This window comes from Phascolarctos cinereus, unplaced genomic scaffold, assembly GCF_003287225.1.
Source record: "Phascolarctos cinereus isolate Bilbo 61053 unplaced genomic scaffold, phaCin_HiC Scaffold_5;HRSCAF=322, whole genome shotgun sequence".
NCBI classification, from domain to species: Eukaryota; Metazoa; Chordata; class Mammalia; order Diprotodontia; family Phascolarctidae; genus Phascolarctos; species Phascolarctos cinereus.
Window position 1 is genome coordinate 460569226 of NW_027555958.1, and position 16265 is coordinate 460585490.

The window sequence follows — 16265 nt, forward strand, 5'->3', positions numbered from 1 at the left end:
CCTTCCTTCCTTCCTTCCTTCCTTCCTTCCTTCCTTCCTTCCTTCCTTCCTTCCTTCCTTCTTTCTTTCTTTCCTCCCTCCCTTCCTTTCTCACTCCTTCCATCTCTTCCTTCTTCCCTCCCTTCCTTCATTCTTTCCTTTATCCATTCCTCCCTCCCTCCCTCCCTTCCTTTCTCCCTTCCATCTTTCTTTGCTGCCTTCTTTCCTTTATCCATCCCCCTTCCTTTCTTCTTTCTCTCCTTCCTTCCTCCCTCCTTCCCTTCCTTCCTTCCTCCCTTCCCTTGGGAATGTCAGATCTGGAAGATCCTTCTGTGGCCATCTAGTCAATATGAATCAGAATGCCACTACACTATGTCCCACAAGTGGTCCCTTTCTTACTTCCTAGAGACTGTTGGCAAGATGCTGGATCAATTCCCCATGCAGAGCAGCCCTACACCAACAAGTGCTCTTGCTAGGACCGTCCCAGATGTCATCAACTACCCTGACTGTCTTAGTGCCTTCCGCCATGGTGCTGGGCCACTCCAACCACCAGACCTCTGGAGGTTATCTCTGGGAGGAGATAAGCATCTAAAAATAACATTCCTTAGGAACCTACAATTTCCCACCCTCTTGACCCTTCCCCAACTCCATCTTTCTACCTCTTTATCTGAGAATTATAACCAAATAACCACCACTATTGCCTCCATAAAGGACATGTAAATGTACTGCTCTCTTATTCTCTCACCATCTTGTGACTTTCCAGGCCTCAACTCCCTTTCCTGGCCACTGCTTCCCAGATATAGTTTCCTGTCCCAGTAGAAAACAAGCTGCTTGGGGGCAGGGACCATTGAGACTTTTGTATTTGTATATGCATATTTGTGCTTGGCACACAGTAAGTGCTTAGTAAATACTTTTCATTCATTCATTCGTTCAAATCCTGCTTCTGATACTTATTAGCCTTATAACCAGGGAAAAGCATTTAGTCTCTTTGATTCTCAGTTTCCTGGTCTGAAAAAATGGAGGTAACAATACCTGTAAGTAGTGTCTACCTCACCAGATTTTAGTGAGATTTAAGTGAGGTAATCTTTTATTCTCAGCTTTGTAGCTTACTGAACAAATGACCTTGGGAAGGGGTGGGCAAGGAGGAAAGGAACAAACATTTATTAAAGTGCCTTCTTTGTGCCAAACACTGTGCTAATCTTCACAACAACCCTGGGAGGTAGGTGCTATTATGATTCTCATTTTATGATTAAGGAAACTGAGGGAGACAGAGGTTAAGTGACTTCTCCAGGGTCACACAGCTAGTAAGCATTTGAAACCAGATTTGAACTCAATTCTTCTGGACTCCAGGCCCCATACTTTATCCACTCTTCCACCTGCTTACCTTGGGCAACCTCTCTGTACAAAGTTCCCAATTTGTAAAAATAAAAGGTTGGAATAGAAAATCTTTGACAGCCCTTTTAGCCCCAAAATATGATCCTGTTATTCCCAGACATCAAAGCCCTATGTTGCCTTTCAATTATTTGATATTTCTTCAATAGATACTGATATAGTACCTACTCATTTCAGGGGAGAGAGATGAAAATAAATAGTCTTTACTTAGACCTTCTTGTATGGGGAAATCTGTTGATTAATGAGTTCTAACCTGCGTCATATTATTTCATGTGTATAAATTTCTCCTCCCCCGGAAAGCTGCACCACCAAACAAGATCAAGGATAGGGCTTTTGTCTTGAACAGTTCCCAACATAGTCCAGGCTCCATAGGAAAGTATTCCGTACAGTAACTTCTAGACCAAATTTCTGACTCATTCCAAGGGTTCTGATGCCTTGCTTAGCCCAAGGGTTTAAGAGATTCCCTTTATTCATTCTGAGAAAGGCCCTTTTTATAATTGTGTTATGGGGAAAGAACTAGACCCCCTTTCCTTTGGCAGGAAGTAATTCCAAAGGTAGACTTCCTCCAGCTCCCTATCACTACAAATATATGCCCCACAGGAAGACCATTGTTTGTGCATGCATGAGTTTAAAGGAATATTTATTTAACATCAGTCTCAGAAAGAATTTTTATAACTGGATGAGTTGCATTAAGCATATCATGAGTTTCTCATGGACAGAATTTCCCATATGTTTGAGCTGCCCTACGTGCCTGTAAAAACGTTCTGAAGTCTGATGTTCAATATGGTGGGACCCACACCTAAGTCTTTAGCATGAGTAACTAGGCTTCACTGATCAACTGAGAGGCATCATGGTGTAGTGGGAAGAGCTAGAATAGAGATCTCATAACTGAAGTTCTAATTCTGCCTTAGCCACTTACTATCTGTAAGAGTCCAGTCGAGTCATTTCCCATGTGTAGGTCTCTTTTTTCTCATTTCTAGAATGAAGGGATGGCACTAGATTCTTTCTAAGGTTCTTAGAAAGGACATTTTTCAGGACTGGGGAGGAGGGAAATTCTGTATCCAACATAAATTTGGGAGAGAGCAATACTGTTGAGAAAAAAAAATCATGACAATTTCTATTTATTTTTTGTTGTTGTTTTGTTTGGTTTCTCTTGTGTCTGTCTGTCTGTCTAGGAACCCAAGTGCTATCTCCTGGAGATCCTCTTGGCAAGGGTCTTACCCCAGAGGCTGCTAAGGAACTGGGCCTCCCTGCAGGGATTGCTGTGGCAGCATCACTTATTGATGCCCATGCTGGAGGACTAGGTATTGATCTTTTACATGTTTTGCCTGTATTCAAGAAAAAGCAATCAATTCAATCATGGTGTTTGAATTGAGTGGTCACCATGCTGCTTTAGCAAACCATGACAACTCAGCCATTGGAATCAAGAGCCTTCTGGTAATGAGGCTTTGGGGCTAAATGCTTATTAGACTGTGTAAAATTGGAAATATACTTACATTCTATTTTGCTAAGATGTGATTTAATATTGCCTTTCCTGGTTGCTTCCTCTTGTAAACTTCATTGACCACCCACATCCCAAAGAAACTTGCCTAAAGTTTAAGTTTTTGTCTTGTAACTCTGGGGCAGCTAGGTGGTGCAATTGATAAATCAACTTGGAATCAAGAAGATTTCTCTTCATGAATTCAAATGTGGCCTCAGGCATTAACTAGCTGTGTGAATTTGGGCAAATCACTCAACTCTGTTTGCCTTAATTTCTAATGGCAAACCACTCCAGTAACTGCCAAAAACTCTCAATGGGGTCAAGAAGAGTTGGACAAGCCTGGCACTTGACTAAACAACATTGTAACTCCACACAGCACCCACTGTCCTGAGAAACTTGATTAACCTAAAAAGTCAAATCTCATCAATTTAAATTATTGGAAAAACTTCCACAGTCTATAGACTAAACCCATCACCTGAGAATCTTTGCCTTGTGACTCCAACTGCATGTCTTGGCTGTGGTTAAGGGAGCTTCAGAAGAGGAGGCCCAAATGATGTCATCTCAATTCTGACTATGTCATAGGTAGCCAATCTATAAAGAAGACACACCTAGATTGCTCTAGATTTTGCTGTATTATTTTACTAATTATTTTAAATGACCCTGTCATCTCTCACTCAAGGTATTCAGATCTTCTTGACTTCAGCTGTGGTGCCCCTTAGCTGCCTCCATGTATATGTATATATGTATATAAGTATATATGTGTATATATATATACAAGTGTTAGAGCAGACCAGGCATTGGGTCTACCCAATGCAACCACACACGCAAAGACCTAGACACCAGAGATGGAGTGCTGTATGTGAAGGCCAGATTGCCTACACTCTACATATCTGTCTGGAGCAGTTTGGGAAGAATTCTGCTTAAAGGCAGAGGAACAAACTAGGCTGCCCTCCTCCTAACATCAGAGTATTTGGTGCCCTGGGGTCCTGGCTGCAGTGGCATGAATTTTGGTTTATAAATAGATGCTCAGAAAGGCCTTGTGGTCTCAGAAAGTACTAAGTGTTCCTGCACCCTGGCAGTGCCAATATCTCATGGTGCATGTGAGGCCAGAGAAAGAATCTCTGGAAGTTTACTCAGTCACACCTTAGGTGACTAGACAATTCAGGATGCTCAGACACTAACCTGGGCCCTCCTTGTTTTCTGGCCCTCTGGGTTACTTTCCTCAAGACTTGAGGCTGTTTTGTTTTACTGAGCAAAATGATTTGATAAAATCAATGAAACCCTCAACCAAAGAGTAAGATGTAGTCAGGGATGAGACTGTCAAGACATTGCCCAGCAAAAAAAAAATCTGAAGGGTCTGGTGGGCGCTCTCTGTGTTCTCATCATTGAGCTAGGCCAAGTCCCTCAACAAGCTTTAGCCTTGGTTCTCATGTAAAAAGAGGGGGCTGGATCAGATGATCATATCCAGGGCTGACATCCCTGTGTCCTAAGGCTCCATCCAGTTGGCAGCCTCACCTCCCTCTCTTCTGGGCTCTCATCTTATCAGTTGTCCAGTCCAGAATCCACGCCCTGGACCACTTGAGCCATTCTGCCCCTCCCCAGTGTGCCTGACCTAGAATCCTGTTGTTCTGGTCAATGGTTGGTTAACTTTACCTGACATCCCTCCCCCACCATCTTCTCATCATCCCCCTTGCCATGGTATGCCGAGCTCTCATCCTTTTCCTTTTCTGGATGCATATTCAGAGCAGCTCTTTATGGAACCCTTTGGTTCCACTCACCGTCCTTGTAACTTTCCAAACAAACTCACTACTCAGCATCCTCCCCATCCCTACATGTGTTGTTTTGAGACAAGAGACGGAAGTCAGGGATGTTGTGGAGGTAAACATGAGAAGACTTGGCAAAGACCTGAATATGGGAGGGGGAGGAGAGGCAAGGATGGTAAATCCTTCTGTCACAGGAATAGGAAAGTTGTGAAGGTAGGAAGGCTTGGGGGAACAGGAGTTCCTTTTAGGACCTATTTTGAACAAAATTCCATAAGAATGAAAAAGATGAGCCTACTACCTGCCCTCTGCCTTGTCCCAAAAATCAGCAGCAAGAACTAATACCCATTTTTTTTCTCACTTCTAAATAATCTTTGAGCAAATCATCTGTGCATATACCATTTTAATAGGCTCATTGACTTGAAAACAGAAGAGACAAAAGGGAAGGAAGGAAGGATGGCAGGAAGAAAGGAAGGAAGGAAGGAAGGAAGGAAGGAAGGAAGGAAGGAAGGAAGGAAGGAAGGAAGGAAGGAAGGAAGGAAGAAGGGAAAAGGAAAAGGAAGAAAAAATGAAGGAAGGAGAAATGAAGAAGGAAGAAAAAAGGAAGGAAGGAAGGAAGGAAGGAAGGAAGGAAGGAAGGAAGGAAGGAAGGAAGGAAGGAAGGAAGGAAGGAAGGAAGGAGGAAAGGAAAAGGAAAAAGAAGAAAAAAGGAGAAAGGAAGAAGGAAGGAAAAAAGGAAGAAAGGAAGGAAGGAAGGAAGGAAGGAAGGAAGGAAGGAAGGAAGGAAGGAAGGAGGAAAGGAAGGAAGGGAAAATGTTCAATGCTTACTGTATGACAAGCACTATGCTAAGTGCAGGGGATACAAATACAAAAGCAAGGTAGCCCTTGCTCTCCGAGAGCTTACATTCTAGTAAGAGGAGATTCAGGCCCTCATTTCCTCTTACTTGGACGATCACTGCCCTCATCTCTCTTCTCTTTAACCCATACTCTACACAGCTGCAAGATTGGTATTCCTAAAGCATAGTCTAACTAAGTACAAAGCCTACAATGTCATTCCCTACCTTATCACAGTCTAATGGCTCCATATTGCCTCTAGGATATATTAATGAATAAATCAGTAAGAATGTATTCAGTGGGGGGCCGCTAGGTGGCGCAGTGGATAAAACTCTGGCCTTGGAGTCAGGAGAACCTGAGTTCAAATGCAGCCTCAGACACTTGAGACTTATTAGTTGTGTGACCTTGGGCAAGTCATTTAACCCTGATTGCCTCACCAAAAAAAAGCAAAAAAAAAAAAAGAGTGTATTCAGCACCTACTAGATTCCAGGCACTATAGTTGGTGCTGGCAATGTAAGCATAAATGGCATAGCTAAGGGGCACATTGGATATAGTGTTGGGTCTGGAGTTAGGAAGAACTGAGTTCAAATCTCATCTCAGAAACTTATTAGCTGTACGACCCTGGGAAAGTCACTTAACCTCATTTTGCCTGAGTTCCCTAAGCTATGAAATGGAGATAATAACTGTGCCAAACTTGAAGGGTTGGGGAAAACCAAATGAGATAATATATATATTTTTAAACTTAACTGTTAATACACACACACACACACACACACACACACACACACACACACACATTTCCTCCCAATTACATGTGAAAACAATTTTAAAACATCTTTTGAAAAGTTTTGATCCCAATTCTATGCCTCCCTCCCTTTCAGTCTGGCCGTTTGACTGAATCCAGACTTCACAGAACAAATCCTTATTGTTCTGTGAAGTCTGGATTCAGTCAAAGGGCCAGACTTTAGGACCTGGAGGGCCACATGTGGCCTGAAGGCTGAGGGTTCCTCACTCTTGATCTAGTATATTGAATATGGAGTTAGTGTGATCCAATTGAGCTACTTTCCCTGTTGTTTTTATGGGACTAGATCACTCTAAAAATTCCAGCAGATCTGTGTCAGTTTTCTTCTATTGGTTATCTTTCAAATTTTATCTATAAATCATATGGACACAGTTTAGCTTTAGCTGTATTGGAACCCAAGCTTTCTACAACTAGCCTTTGCACTTTCGTTCTCACAAATTTTTTATTATAATGTTTATTATAACTTATTATAATATTGTTTATTTATTTAATTTATTCTAATATCGTTCATAGTCTTTGTTCTTTCTCTTTCATAATATTTTGCCAGTGAGGCTGCATTCTAAACCAGAGTTTCCCTTGGCTATCATGCTTCTCTGCTGAGTAAAATTAAATGTTTCCCAATTAAATGACTTTCTAAGCTCTTTTAGACTTTTCATCAGAATGAGTTTTTACAACAGTTAAGTTTATCTAATAAATAGCTATAAGGTTTTTACCATTGTTAATTTTTTGTTTTTCATGATGAAGTTTTTTTTAAGGTTAATTTGAAAGTTATGTGATTAATTGTAGAGAGTTCCTCTTTCTCAAGATGTAGTTAGTACAGCTTGAAAACAGAGGTTCAAAAAGTATTTAAACCAGTTCTTAGGAATCATAGACTTAGAGTCTTAAGACCTTAGACCGTAGATTATCTGAGCTGGAAGTGCCCCTCGAATATAGAATGTCAAAGCTGGGAGATACTTCAGACACAGGGTGTCAGAGCCAAAAAGAACCTTAAGTCATGGAATGGAAGGGACCCTAGAATACAGAATGTGAATACTAGAAGAGACCTTAGAATACGGAATGTTAGCACTAGCAGAAACCTTGCAAGATCTTTAACTCTAACCCTCTTGTTTGACAGATAACAAAACTGCCATTCAGAGGAATTCATTTAAGCTCAGACAGATAGAGCTGGAATCAGAATAATCTGCAGGTTTTGAATTATAATCTAGAATCACAATCTGGTATTTTCCCCAGTTTAAAATAACAGATATTTCCTAACAGATTCCCTAACAGATAGCTGGGCATTGTGGCGGAGCTGAGGGGCATTCCCAGACTTTAGAGGTAAACGTCATTGCAGGCAGCCGTGTCATAAGCAGACCTTTGGCATCATACTCTTCTAGGGCTAGATGTACTTTGTAAGGTTATAGTGTCAGACATATCTTCGCCAACCCCATTCCCAGGCTCCTTAAAATACCTTAAAATAATATGTACCATATAATCATGACATTTATAATGTGTCCTTATGAATCGTGGATTTCAAGTTCAAAGTGGCCCTAGAAATCAACTCTTTAATTTTATAAACTGAGACCCAGAAAGATGAAGTGACTTCCCAGGTTCACACTGTTTGCAAATGGAAGATTAGGGAGCCAAACCTAGGTAGACTGACCCCAAATCCAACATTATTTCTACTCTAGTATTTCTGTCCAATGCCCTACTCCTTGCTTCCACACAATGTACATAATACCTTCCCCAAAACGTCCTTCCCCAAGTAGTTGGTATGTTTTGCTCCACCCATGTTTTGCTGTTGCATAAAATAATTACTACTCTTTGATAGAGTCTATGTGAGAAAGTCTATGAGACCACAAAACAATCAATCAGTCCATTAGACAGCCAATTATTAAGCTCATACAATTTCCTAGGTACCATGCTAGGTACTTCCGGAGATACGAAAACAAAAAGGAAAGATTTTCTGCCCCCAAGAAGTTTACATAGTATCAATGGAGATAAAATGTGTATGTATGTGTACACACACACATGTGTACACATACATATATACACAATACAATTATATATACTATAATACTATTATAATGTATATACATACGTGTGTGTATACACACATACCTACATACATACACACACACATACATACATACATACATACATACATACATACATACATATATCATATATACGAGATAAATACAAGGTCACTAGGGGAGGCACCAGCAGCTGGTGGGATCCGTAATATCATGATGACCTGCCATGTTCAAGGAAGGAGGAAGAAAACTTCTTCAGTGATCAAACACCCAAAATGAAAGCTGGCTTTGCTCTTTCACTGCTGGTTAGTTACTTAGTCTGGTCACAGGTAGATAGGAAATGGCCAGGCCAATAGAAGGAGCTTTGTCTGGACTCTGGGAGGATGGGGTGCCTCTGATTTCGTTTCTTGCAACTGTCAATTTCCAAGCTTATGAAATCAATGTGAATGTGATTCCAAGTTTGTTCTCGCTTCCTGTTACCCAGATGTCTGGGAAGACAGTAATGAAGTTTAGACTCACCCTGTACCTTTCCCAAAGGAACCATGGCAACATATCCCCTGTGAAGTGAAGGCGTTGATGGCATCTTCAGTAAATGCTTGCTGAGAGAGTGAGTAGTGAATGTATGAATGAATGACTGCTGAGGAAGAGATGACTGCCACTTCATTCTCTCTGCCCTCTGCAAGGAAACCTGGATGAAGCAGGAAAATAGTGGCATTTTTCATTGAGTCATGTCTGGATCTGAAAATGGGTCTACCACAAAGACCCAAGGTCTGCACCCTCCCTGCTTCCTCTGCATGACAAGTCTTCAGCCAACATCTAACCTCACACTGAGGTTCTGCATGTGCGTGTGTTTGATTCCAGATTTCGCCTTCTTTGCCAAAATGTGGAACTGGATGCAATCATGATGCTGAAGCAGCTCAGTCTGCTCCTAGATGAAGATTGATTTTTAGAAAAGATTTTTTTTGGATGATGAAGGAATAGTCATAGCCGGCCTGGCAAGGAGCCCATGGCCTGAATCCCCCAGGCAAAGATGGCTTTGGGCTAGTGGATGATCAAGAACACCAGCTTCCTCTGTTGTACTCTTTTCAGAAGGAGGGCAAACCATCAGTCACTGAAGTTTGAGCAGGATTTATGTGGTGTGTTTAGACAGATAGATACATAGATGCATAGATACATGGATACATAGATAGATAGATAATATTATTGTTGAGTCATTTCAGTCGTGTCTGACTCTCCATGACTCCATTTGGGGTTTTCTTGGCAAAGATACTAGAGTGGTTTGCCATTTCCTTCTCCATCTCATTTTACAGATGAGGAAACTGAGGCAAATAGGGTGAAGTGACTTTCCCAGGGTCACATAGCTAGTAAGTGTTTGAAGCAAGATTTAAATTCAGCCCTCCTGACTCTGGGGCTGGCCTCCATATACTATATCACCTACATATATACATATATGTGTGTATATGTGTATATTATGTATATATATATGTGTGTGTGTGTGTGTGTGTGTGTGTGTGTGTGTGTGTGTGTGTATGCATGTATACGTGTATGGATGTTTGTATGTCCCAACATACGTGGATCAGAAAGACATTAATTATGTATGCTTATATACTACTTAATGAAATACTTTTTAGGGCATTCATGATGGTATGCCATGTTTATAACTAACCAGTGATAAAGCTGGGGCCGTCATTCTTCTCATTTTCCAGATCTAGCCATGGCGGGGAGCTCACGAGTGAGTCTGGGTACTAACGCATCACTGAGTTGCTGTGTTAGTGTAACTCAGACAACAATGCATGTGAATTTGAAGACCTCAACTAGCCCAGTGACCCTTGGGCAGAAGACCTTGCTCTTCCCTCCTAGTGGTTCACCTTTATGCTTTGGAGCTACCATACCAGAATCTTTTGCCTTTTTTTGTATCTCTAGGACTTAGCCCAGATCCCAGTCACATAGTATATACGTAATAAATGTTCATTAATTGATTAATGTTCCCAAGGTTACAGAGTCAGTTTCTTTCCTGGAAGAAGAGGGAACTAGACTTTGTTTCCCCACTCCTAGGTCAGCAACCTTTTCCACTGGACATTGCTGCTTTTCTTATTTAACTTATCTACAGTACTGACCTCAGCTGGGTTGGCTACTGAGATCCCTCCAGTTCTAAAATTCCATAATTATATTTCTCTATGATTGTTTATCTTCTAAAAACTGCTAGCCTAAAGCCTAGTTATAATAACTAGCTAGGGTACAATATGATATCTCCTAAATTTCAAGAGGTTCCATCCTCTTTAGCTTTGGGGAGATTAGATTAAAAAGAAAGAAAAAGGAAAAAAAAACAAAAAAACTCTGAGCTGATCAGCCATGACTTCAAGCGCCCAGGTAGGAAAATTCCTAACATTTAGGCAGGACTGGGTCCTTTATCTTATTTCACATTCATATCTGTTAGTAGTTAACTCTTGGTTAAGTGATTGAGATAAAATTTAACTTACTAGAAAACACTGAGTAAGGAAACAACAGGTTATATTCTGGTGGTGCCTGGGGTGTCCCCAGTTGGAGAAGTTAAGGAAAGAGCATAGTTTTTCTTGGGACTCTCCCCCAGCCTGGATCTTCTGCTCTGAGATGCTCATACAGCTGATGGCTCTCTTCCAAATTTCTCTTCTTTGCTGCAGCTCCATTCTACCTTCAGTCCTCGGAGGTCTACTGTAAATGGCATGCTTGTTCCAGCTTTCCTTTTCCAGACACTCAGAATCTCTCCTTGGTCCTAAGATAGCTTCTTCCTTTCATGCATATGCCTTAGGGCATGGTCCAGGCTCTGATACAAGTGCTTTGATTAATTCAAGGAGATATACAGGCCCAAGTCACACTTAGTTTTTATTGTATGAACCAATCCAGGAAAGGTGTTACCTAATAAAGGTCATTTCTTTTAAGTAGGTCGGATAATCAAAGAAGCCTCACTCTTATATTAACTAAATTTGTGCCAAACAGGAAGTATTTAGAGAACACAAATCCAGGCCATTGACTCCAGTCTCAGGTTCTTTCCAGGATGCCAAATTGTGAGAGCTTCTGGTTGTCTGCTGCGCTAAGATGCAACAGCATCCCTTGGCCACAAACAGCCTGTAACATCATTGCTAGGTAAAGGAAACCATTTACAGAACAATGGATATCTCTCAATCAAACTGAGCATTAACCCTGAGCCGTTTGAGGTATCAGGAAAACAGAAGAGCACTACAGAGTCCAGGCAAGAGCTCTATCCAATGAGAGGAGAGAGGGGAGGTACCTGAGAAAAGAAAGAAGAGGCAAACCAGGAGGGCCAGAGTGCAGGAAAGGGAAGGATGGTCAGAAGAGCTGACAAAGCCTTGCAGTGAGGACCAGGGAGGCATGCGGAAGGAGGAGGGTGGTGGAAGTCTGAGCAGATAGGGCAGGGAGAGCTCCTGCAGCGCCTGGCTTGGGATCAGAAGAAAAGGAGGGAAGGAATCTGTTCGTGTGCTTTAAAGTTTAGTGTTGTAAGTGGAGGTGGAGTCAAATGAAAACCACTGCTGCTTGGAGAGTGGGCAGCTGCGGGCTTAGTGGCAACAGCAGATGAGGCCTCCAGTAGATCTGAGGGAGGAAGACCCATCTGGCCTGCTTTTTCCCAGGCCCTGAGAATATCTCGGCAAGACTTGCTGTTTGGGCCGCTTCTCTGGGCCGTCAGGAGCTGGCCATAAGCCCCGGCTGGGGCGACTGGCCTTTGCTGACTGGACAGGCCACCAGGCTGAATCTGAAACCTTGGGGGCTACCTGTCCCTTCTGCTTGGGTAGCTGAGGAGCAGAATCTGGAGGGCTCTGAGTGCTTCAGGGAGGGAGGCTTTTGCTTTCAGCAGTGAGAAAGCATGGAAAGCAATTCAATTCAAACCTATACACTGAGCCCTTCCTTCCTGTGCATCCCCTACGTTCCAGGCACTGTGCTGGATGCTGGGGACAAAAGGAGGAAAACTAAACAACCCTGCCCTCAAGATGCTTACATTCTACTGGGCAGACAAGCTAAATGCAAGGAAAGGTCAGGAAGCTTGTGATTCGAGGGACCAAGTTTGGCTTTGCGCAAGACAGGAGACAATGTATCTTTGCAGATGGGGGGGATTCGTAGGGAACATTTTAACAACTACAAGACTCAGTTGAGGTGGGGCTGGCTTGGTTTTTCCTCTTTATTTTTCAATGTTTCTTACAAGGGAGGGTTGGCTGAGTGTGAGATGGGGTGGGGGCAGGGCAAATGCATTGGAAAAGAAGGTGAAGCAAAAATAGAAGACAGAAATATTTTTATAAGATTATTCTTATTTGTAAAACAAAACAATATCAGGGAGGGAGTGCAGACAGCTGAGGAAGTCAGGAAACAGACGTGAATCATAGAGAAAACTCCTATTCAGAAAGCGTTCCATGTTTTATAAAGTTCTTTCTTACATGGAATGACTTCTCACATGGGACTTCAGAACAGTGGAAAGTCAGGGCTGGGAGGGGCCTTAGAACAGGAGATTTCAGAGCTGGGAAGGGCTTTAGAAGAGGGAAAGGTCAGAGCTGGAAGGGACCTTACAACAGTGAAGGTCAGAGCTGGGACCTTAGAACAGGGGATATCAGATCTGGGAAGGGCCTTAGAACAGGAGATATCAGCGCTAGGAGGGGCCTGAGAACAGGGAATGTGTGAGATTAAGGGAAACTTAGAATGTAACAAGTATGTTATCCAAACCCATAATCTTCCGGGGGAGGAGACCAAGGTAACAGTTTCTAACATGGCTCATGGCCCACAGTTCACTTACATGGAAAGTCTCCTGATGACTAGTTGGGCTAATGCTCTTCCCAATGACTTGGCTCTCTTCATGATGACCAATCAGAGACATTCCTGTTTCCTCACTACTCTGCTCTCTTCTTTTTTCCCCATTAAAAACCACTGTACCTGCAAGACTTGACTGTAGAATAATGATCCTGAACTGGACTATCTCCGGGGCCTCTTGGAAAGCAGGCTCTTCACCTATAATCTAAAGACCTGGGCAGCAGTGAATGCTGCATGTGGTCCTATTTCTTTTGGAGAACCCAATGCATTTTCTTATCTGCTGCTTCCTTTATGCTATCTATTAATATTAATGCAGCACTACTAATAATTTATGTTTATTTAACTCTCAAGTTTACAAAGCACTTTCCTGGCAATAATCCCTAAGAGAGTTTCTTCATTTACAGAATGGGTACAGTAACACTGACCTTACCTGAAGTGCCACACATCACACACAGAATGAGCAGCAGACCCGGGCCTCAGATTCAGGACTTTTGAGCTCAGATCCAGTCCTTTCTCCCCACACCAATCAAACTGTCAAACAGGTAATGTAGTGTAAGAGAGCTGGATTTCGGGTCTGAGAACAAGTTTCACATGTGATTTCATATCTCTCTGGGCCTCACTTTCCTCATCCGAGAAATGAAAGGTTGGACTGGATCTCCCTTCTGAAGTCACCCCCAGCTTTAAACCTAGAACCCCATGACTGATACCCTCCCTGTTTTACTGAAGGAGAAACGAGGCTCAGTTTGTTGTCAAATAAGGCAGCACTTAGAGCCCAGAGCTCAGGTCTCCTGATTCCCTAGTCTAATGCACTTGTCCCTGGACTTTTCCATAGACTGGAGGCCTAACTGTTTGTAGGCTACAGTACAGGACCTTTTGAGGGTAGGAGTTGTTTTACTTCTCTCTTTGTATCTCCAGACCCAAGCACACTGCCTGACGCATAGAAGCTACTTAATAAATGCTTATTAAATCTGGTCTCAGACCTAGTCTACAGTATACCCAGAATCACCCATGCTGGGCCTGAGATACATAAGAAAAATGTTTGTAGAAATAGCATCCCCTCTTGAGCTGAAGTAGGTCTCTTCTTATAGCGCATCAGGCCCACTTCAAATGAGCATCTGCTCATCCCTATGAAACTAGACCTTGTAGGATTTCTTTTTCTTTTCCCTTTTTTTTCCTAAAGGAAGGGGATCTAGAGCCTTCTAGGTTTTCATTTCATCACATGTACTCATATGGATTTCAGAAAACAAGTTATCATTTCCCCTTCTCGGGCTTGAGAAAAGTAGAATCTGAGGGGCCCGTGAAGATTGCCCTCCCAACCCCCCAGAGTATGAAGAATTGGCTATTTTACATCCCATGTGTCCTTTGTTTTTAATGGAACCAAGCTCCACACATGGTGTCTCAAATCCATATAAGACCTTCATCACTAATGTTTGCTTTGGGACTCCAGCCTTCGCAGCTGTTGATGGGAAAATGCACTTGGCTCATTATCTAGCTCCCTGGGGGTTTCACATCTGAACTCTTGGCCAGCTACATTCTGGTCATTTCTTCAAAGGGCCTGGTTAAGTTTTTTGGGGGGTTGTTGTTGGGTTGATTTCCTTCTCAGCACCTCCCTCCCTCACTAAACTTTCATAAAAGTCACTGTGCAGAGGACAGAATAACAATTGAGCGGTGTCATTTTCCAAAAGGCATTTCTGCAGCCTGGGAAATGAAGAGGCCACCTTTCTGTGCCTCTGCCCACAAGCCTGAAGCCAGTCAGAGCCCAAGATGTGAACTGTTCTTGGAATATGGAAGAATCTTATTAGTCTCCAGTTAAACATCTAACCCCCCCCCCTGCTTCAGTCCCAAATAATCTAACTATGTTGTTTATCTCTGATTTGTGGCAAGGATTTGATGTCAGAATCGGACTCTCTAGAGAGAATGAAGACAGTGGATTTTTTTTTGTGTGTGTATGTGTGTGTGTGGTGGTTTTTTTTTTTTGTCAAGACAAGATAGCTCCATGACTTACAAAAATGGTTAATGGGAATTAAGAAATACTAGGATAAGTTTAAGTATACTCTAAGGGGGGGGGACAAAAATGTTTCCAACTTTATCCTGTAAAAATTATTACTCTAATAGAATCAGACTTGATTGTGGGCAGAATTATTGAAGGCTAGTGAGGCACCGGACCAAAGCACCAATCTCTAGGTTTGGACGTGGAAAAGTGAATAGACCAGTAGACTTGAAGCCAGGAAGACCTGGGTTCAAATCCTACCTCAAATCCTACTAGCTCTGTGATTCTTGGCAATTAAATTCACCTGCCTAGATCTCAATATCCTCATCTATAAAACAAGGGAGTTGGACTCCAAGGCTTTTGAGATCTCTTCTAGATCTCAATCCAGGAGATCCTATGTCATACTCTTCCTTGGACAGGGACCACAGGATCGTAAGTATAGAGCTGGACAGGATATCAGTGAGCACAGAGCCCCATCCCCTCATCTCACAAATGAAGAAACTGAAGCCCAGGAAAGTTCAATGACTTGCCTTGGGTCAGATAGTAAGTGCTAAGGGTGGTGTTTGAATTGGGTCCTGAGCCTCAAGCATCAGATTGACCTTCACTCTAACTTCCCTGCCTGAGTAGGTGCAGCAGATCCTCAGGCAGGGATTGAGATGTGTGATGCTCCCCTGGGCAGTGGAAGGGAAGCCCCAGTCAAGGATAGAATGGACATAATCCAAAAGGCCAGTTACTGCTATGTCCTTGGGCTGCCAAGATCCAAGGTACTGAGAGACCATTGCAAGCAAATGATCCCTAACCAGAGAAATCTTCAAGACACCCGGATACCAAAAATCCAAGGATTGTCCCAGGTGGGTACTTGGCTCAATCAGAGCTGCTTCCCCAAATCTTTGGGTTTTTTATTGCACAGGTATGCATGGGCCACCCCTACAGAGCATTGATGCCCTGTGTGGTCCCTGATTAGGGCAGGCACCACCCATCCTCCAATGACCTTGGGCAAGTCATCACCTCTTCAGGCTTTAGTTTCCATGTTATAATCATCCACAAAACATAATAGCGAGGGGACCCTTATGGTACAAGAGTAAGAACATAGGAGGACATGGGTTCAAACACCAATCATAGTACTTGCTACCAATCTGACTTCTGGTTAGTCATTTAAACTTTCACAGCCTAAGTTGGGCTAGTCTTATGTGATTGCTAAAATTCTCTTCCAGGTTTCAGT

At 42.6% G+C, this 16265-nt stretch overlaps 1 protein-coding gene across 4 annotated transcripts in view; it reads left to right on the top strand.

Moving 5' to 3' along the window:
• Nucleotides 1-16265, top strand: part of FGGY (FGGY carbohydrate kinase domain containing) — a 544879-nt gene that overhangs the window by 314166 nt on the left and 214448 nt on the right. For all 4 annotated transcript variants that reach the window (XR_013487452.1, XM_020993102.2, XM_020993097.2 and 1 more), the window contains exon 7: nt 2547-2675. Coding sequence is in view for 3 of the 4 variants with exons in the window: in XM_020993102.2 (XP_020848761.1) it covers nt 2547-2675 (129 nt within the window). In the remaining variant the exon portion in view is untranslated. The remainder of the gene's footprint in view (nt 1-2546; nt 2676-16265) is intronic.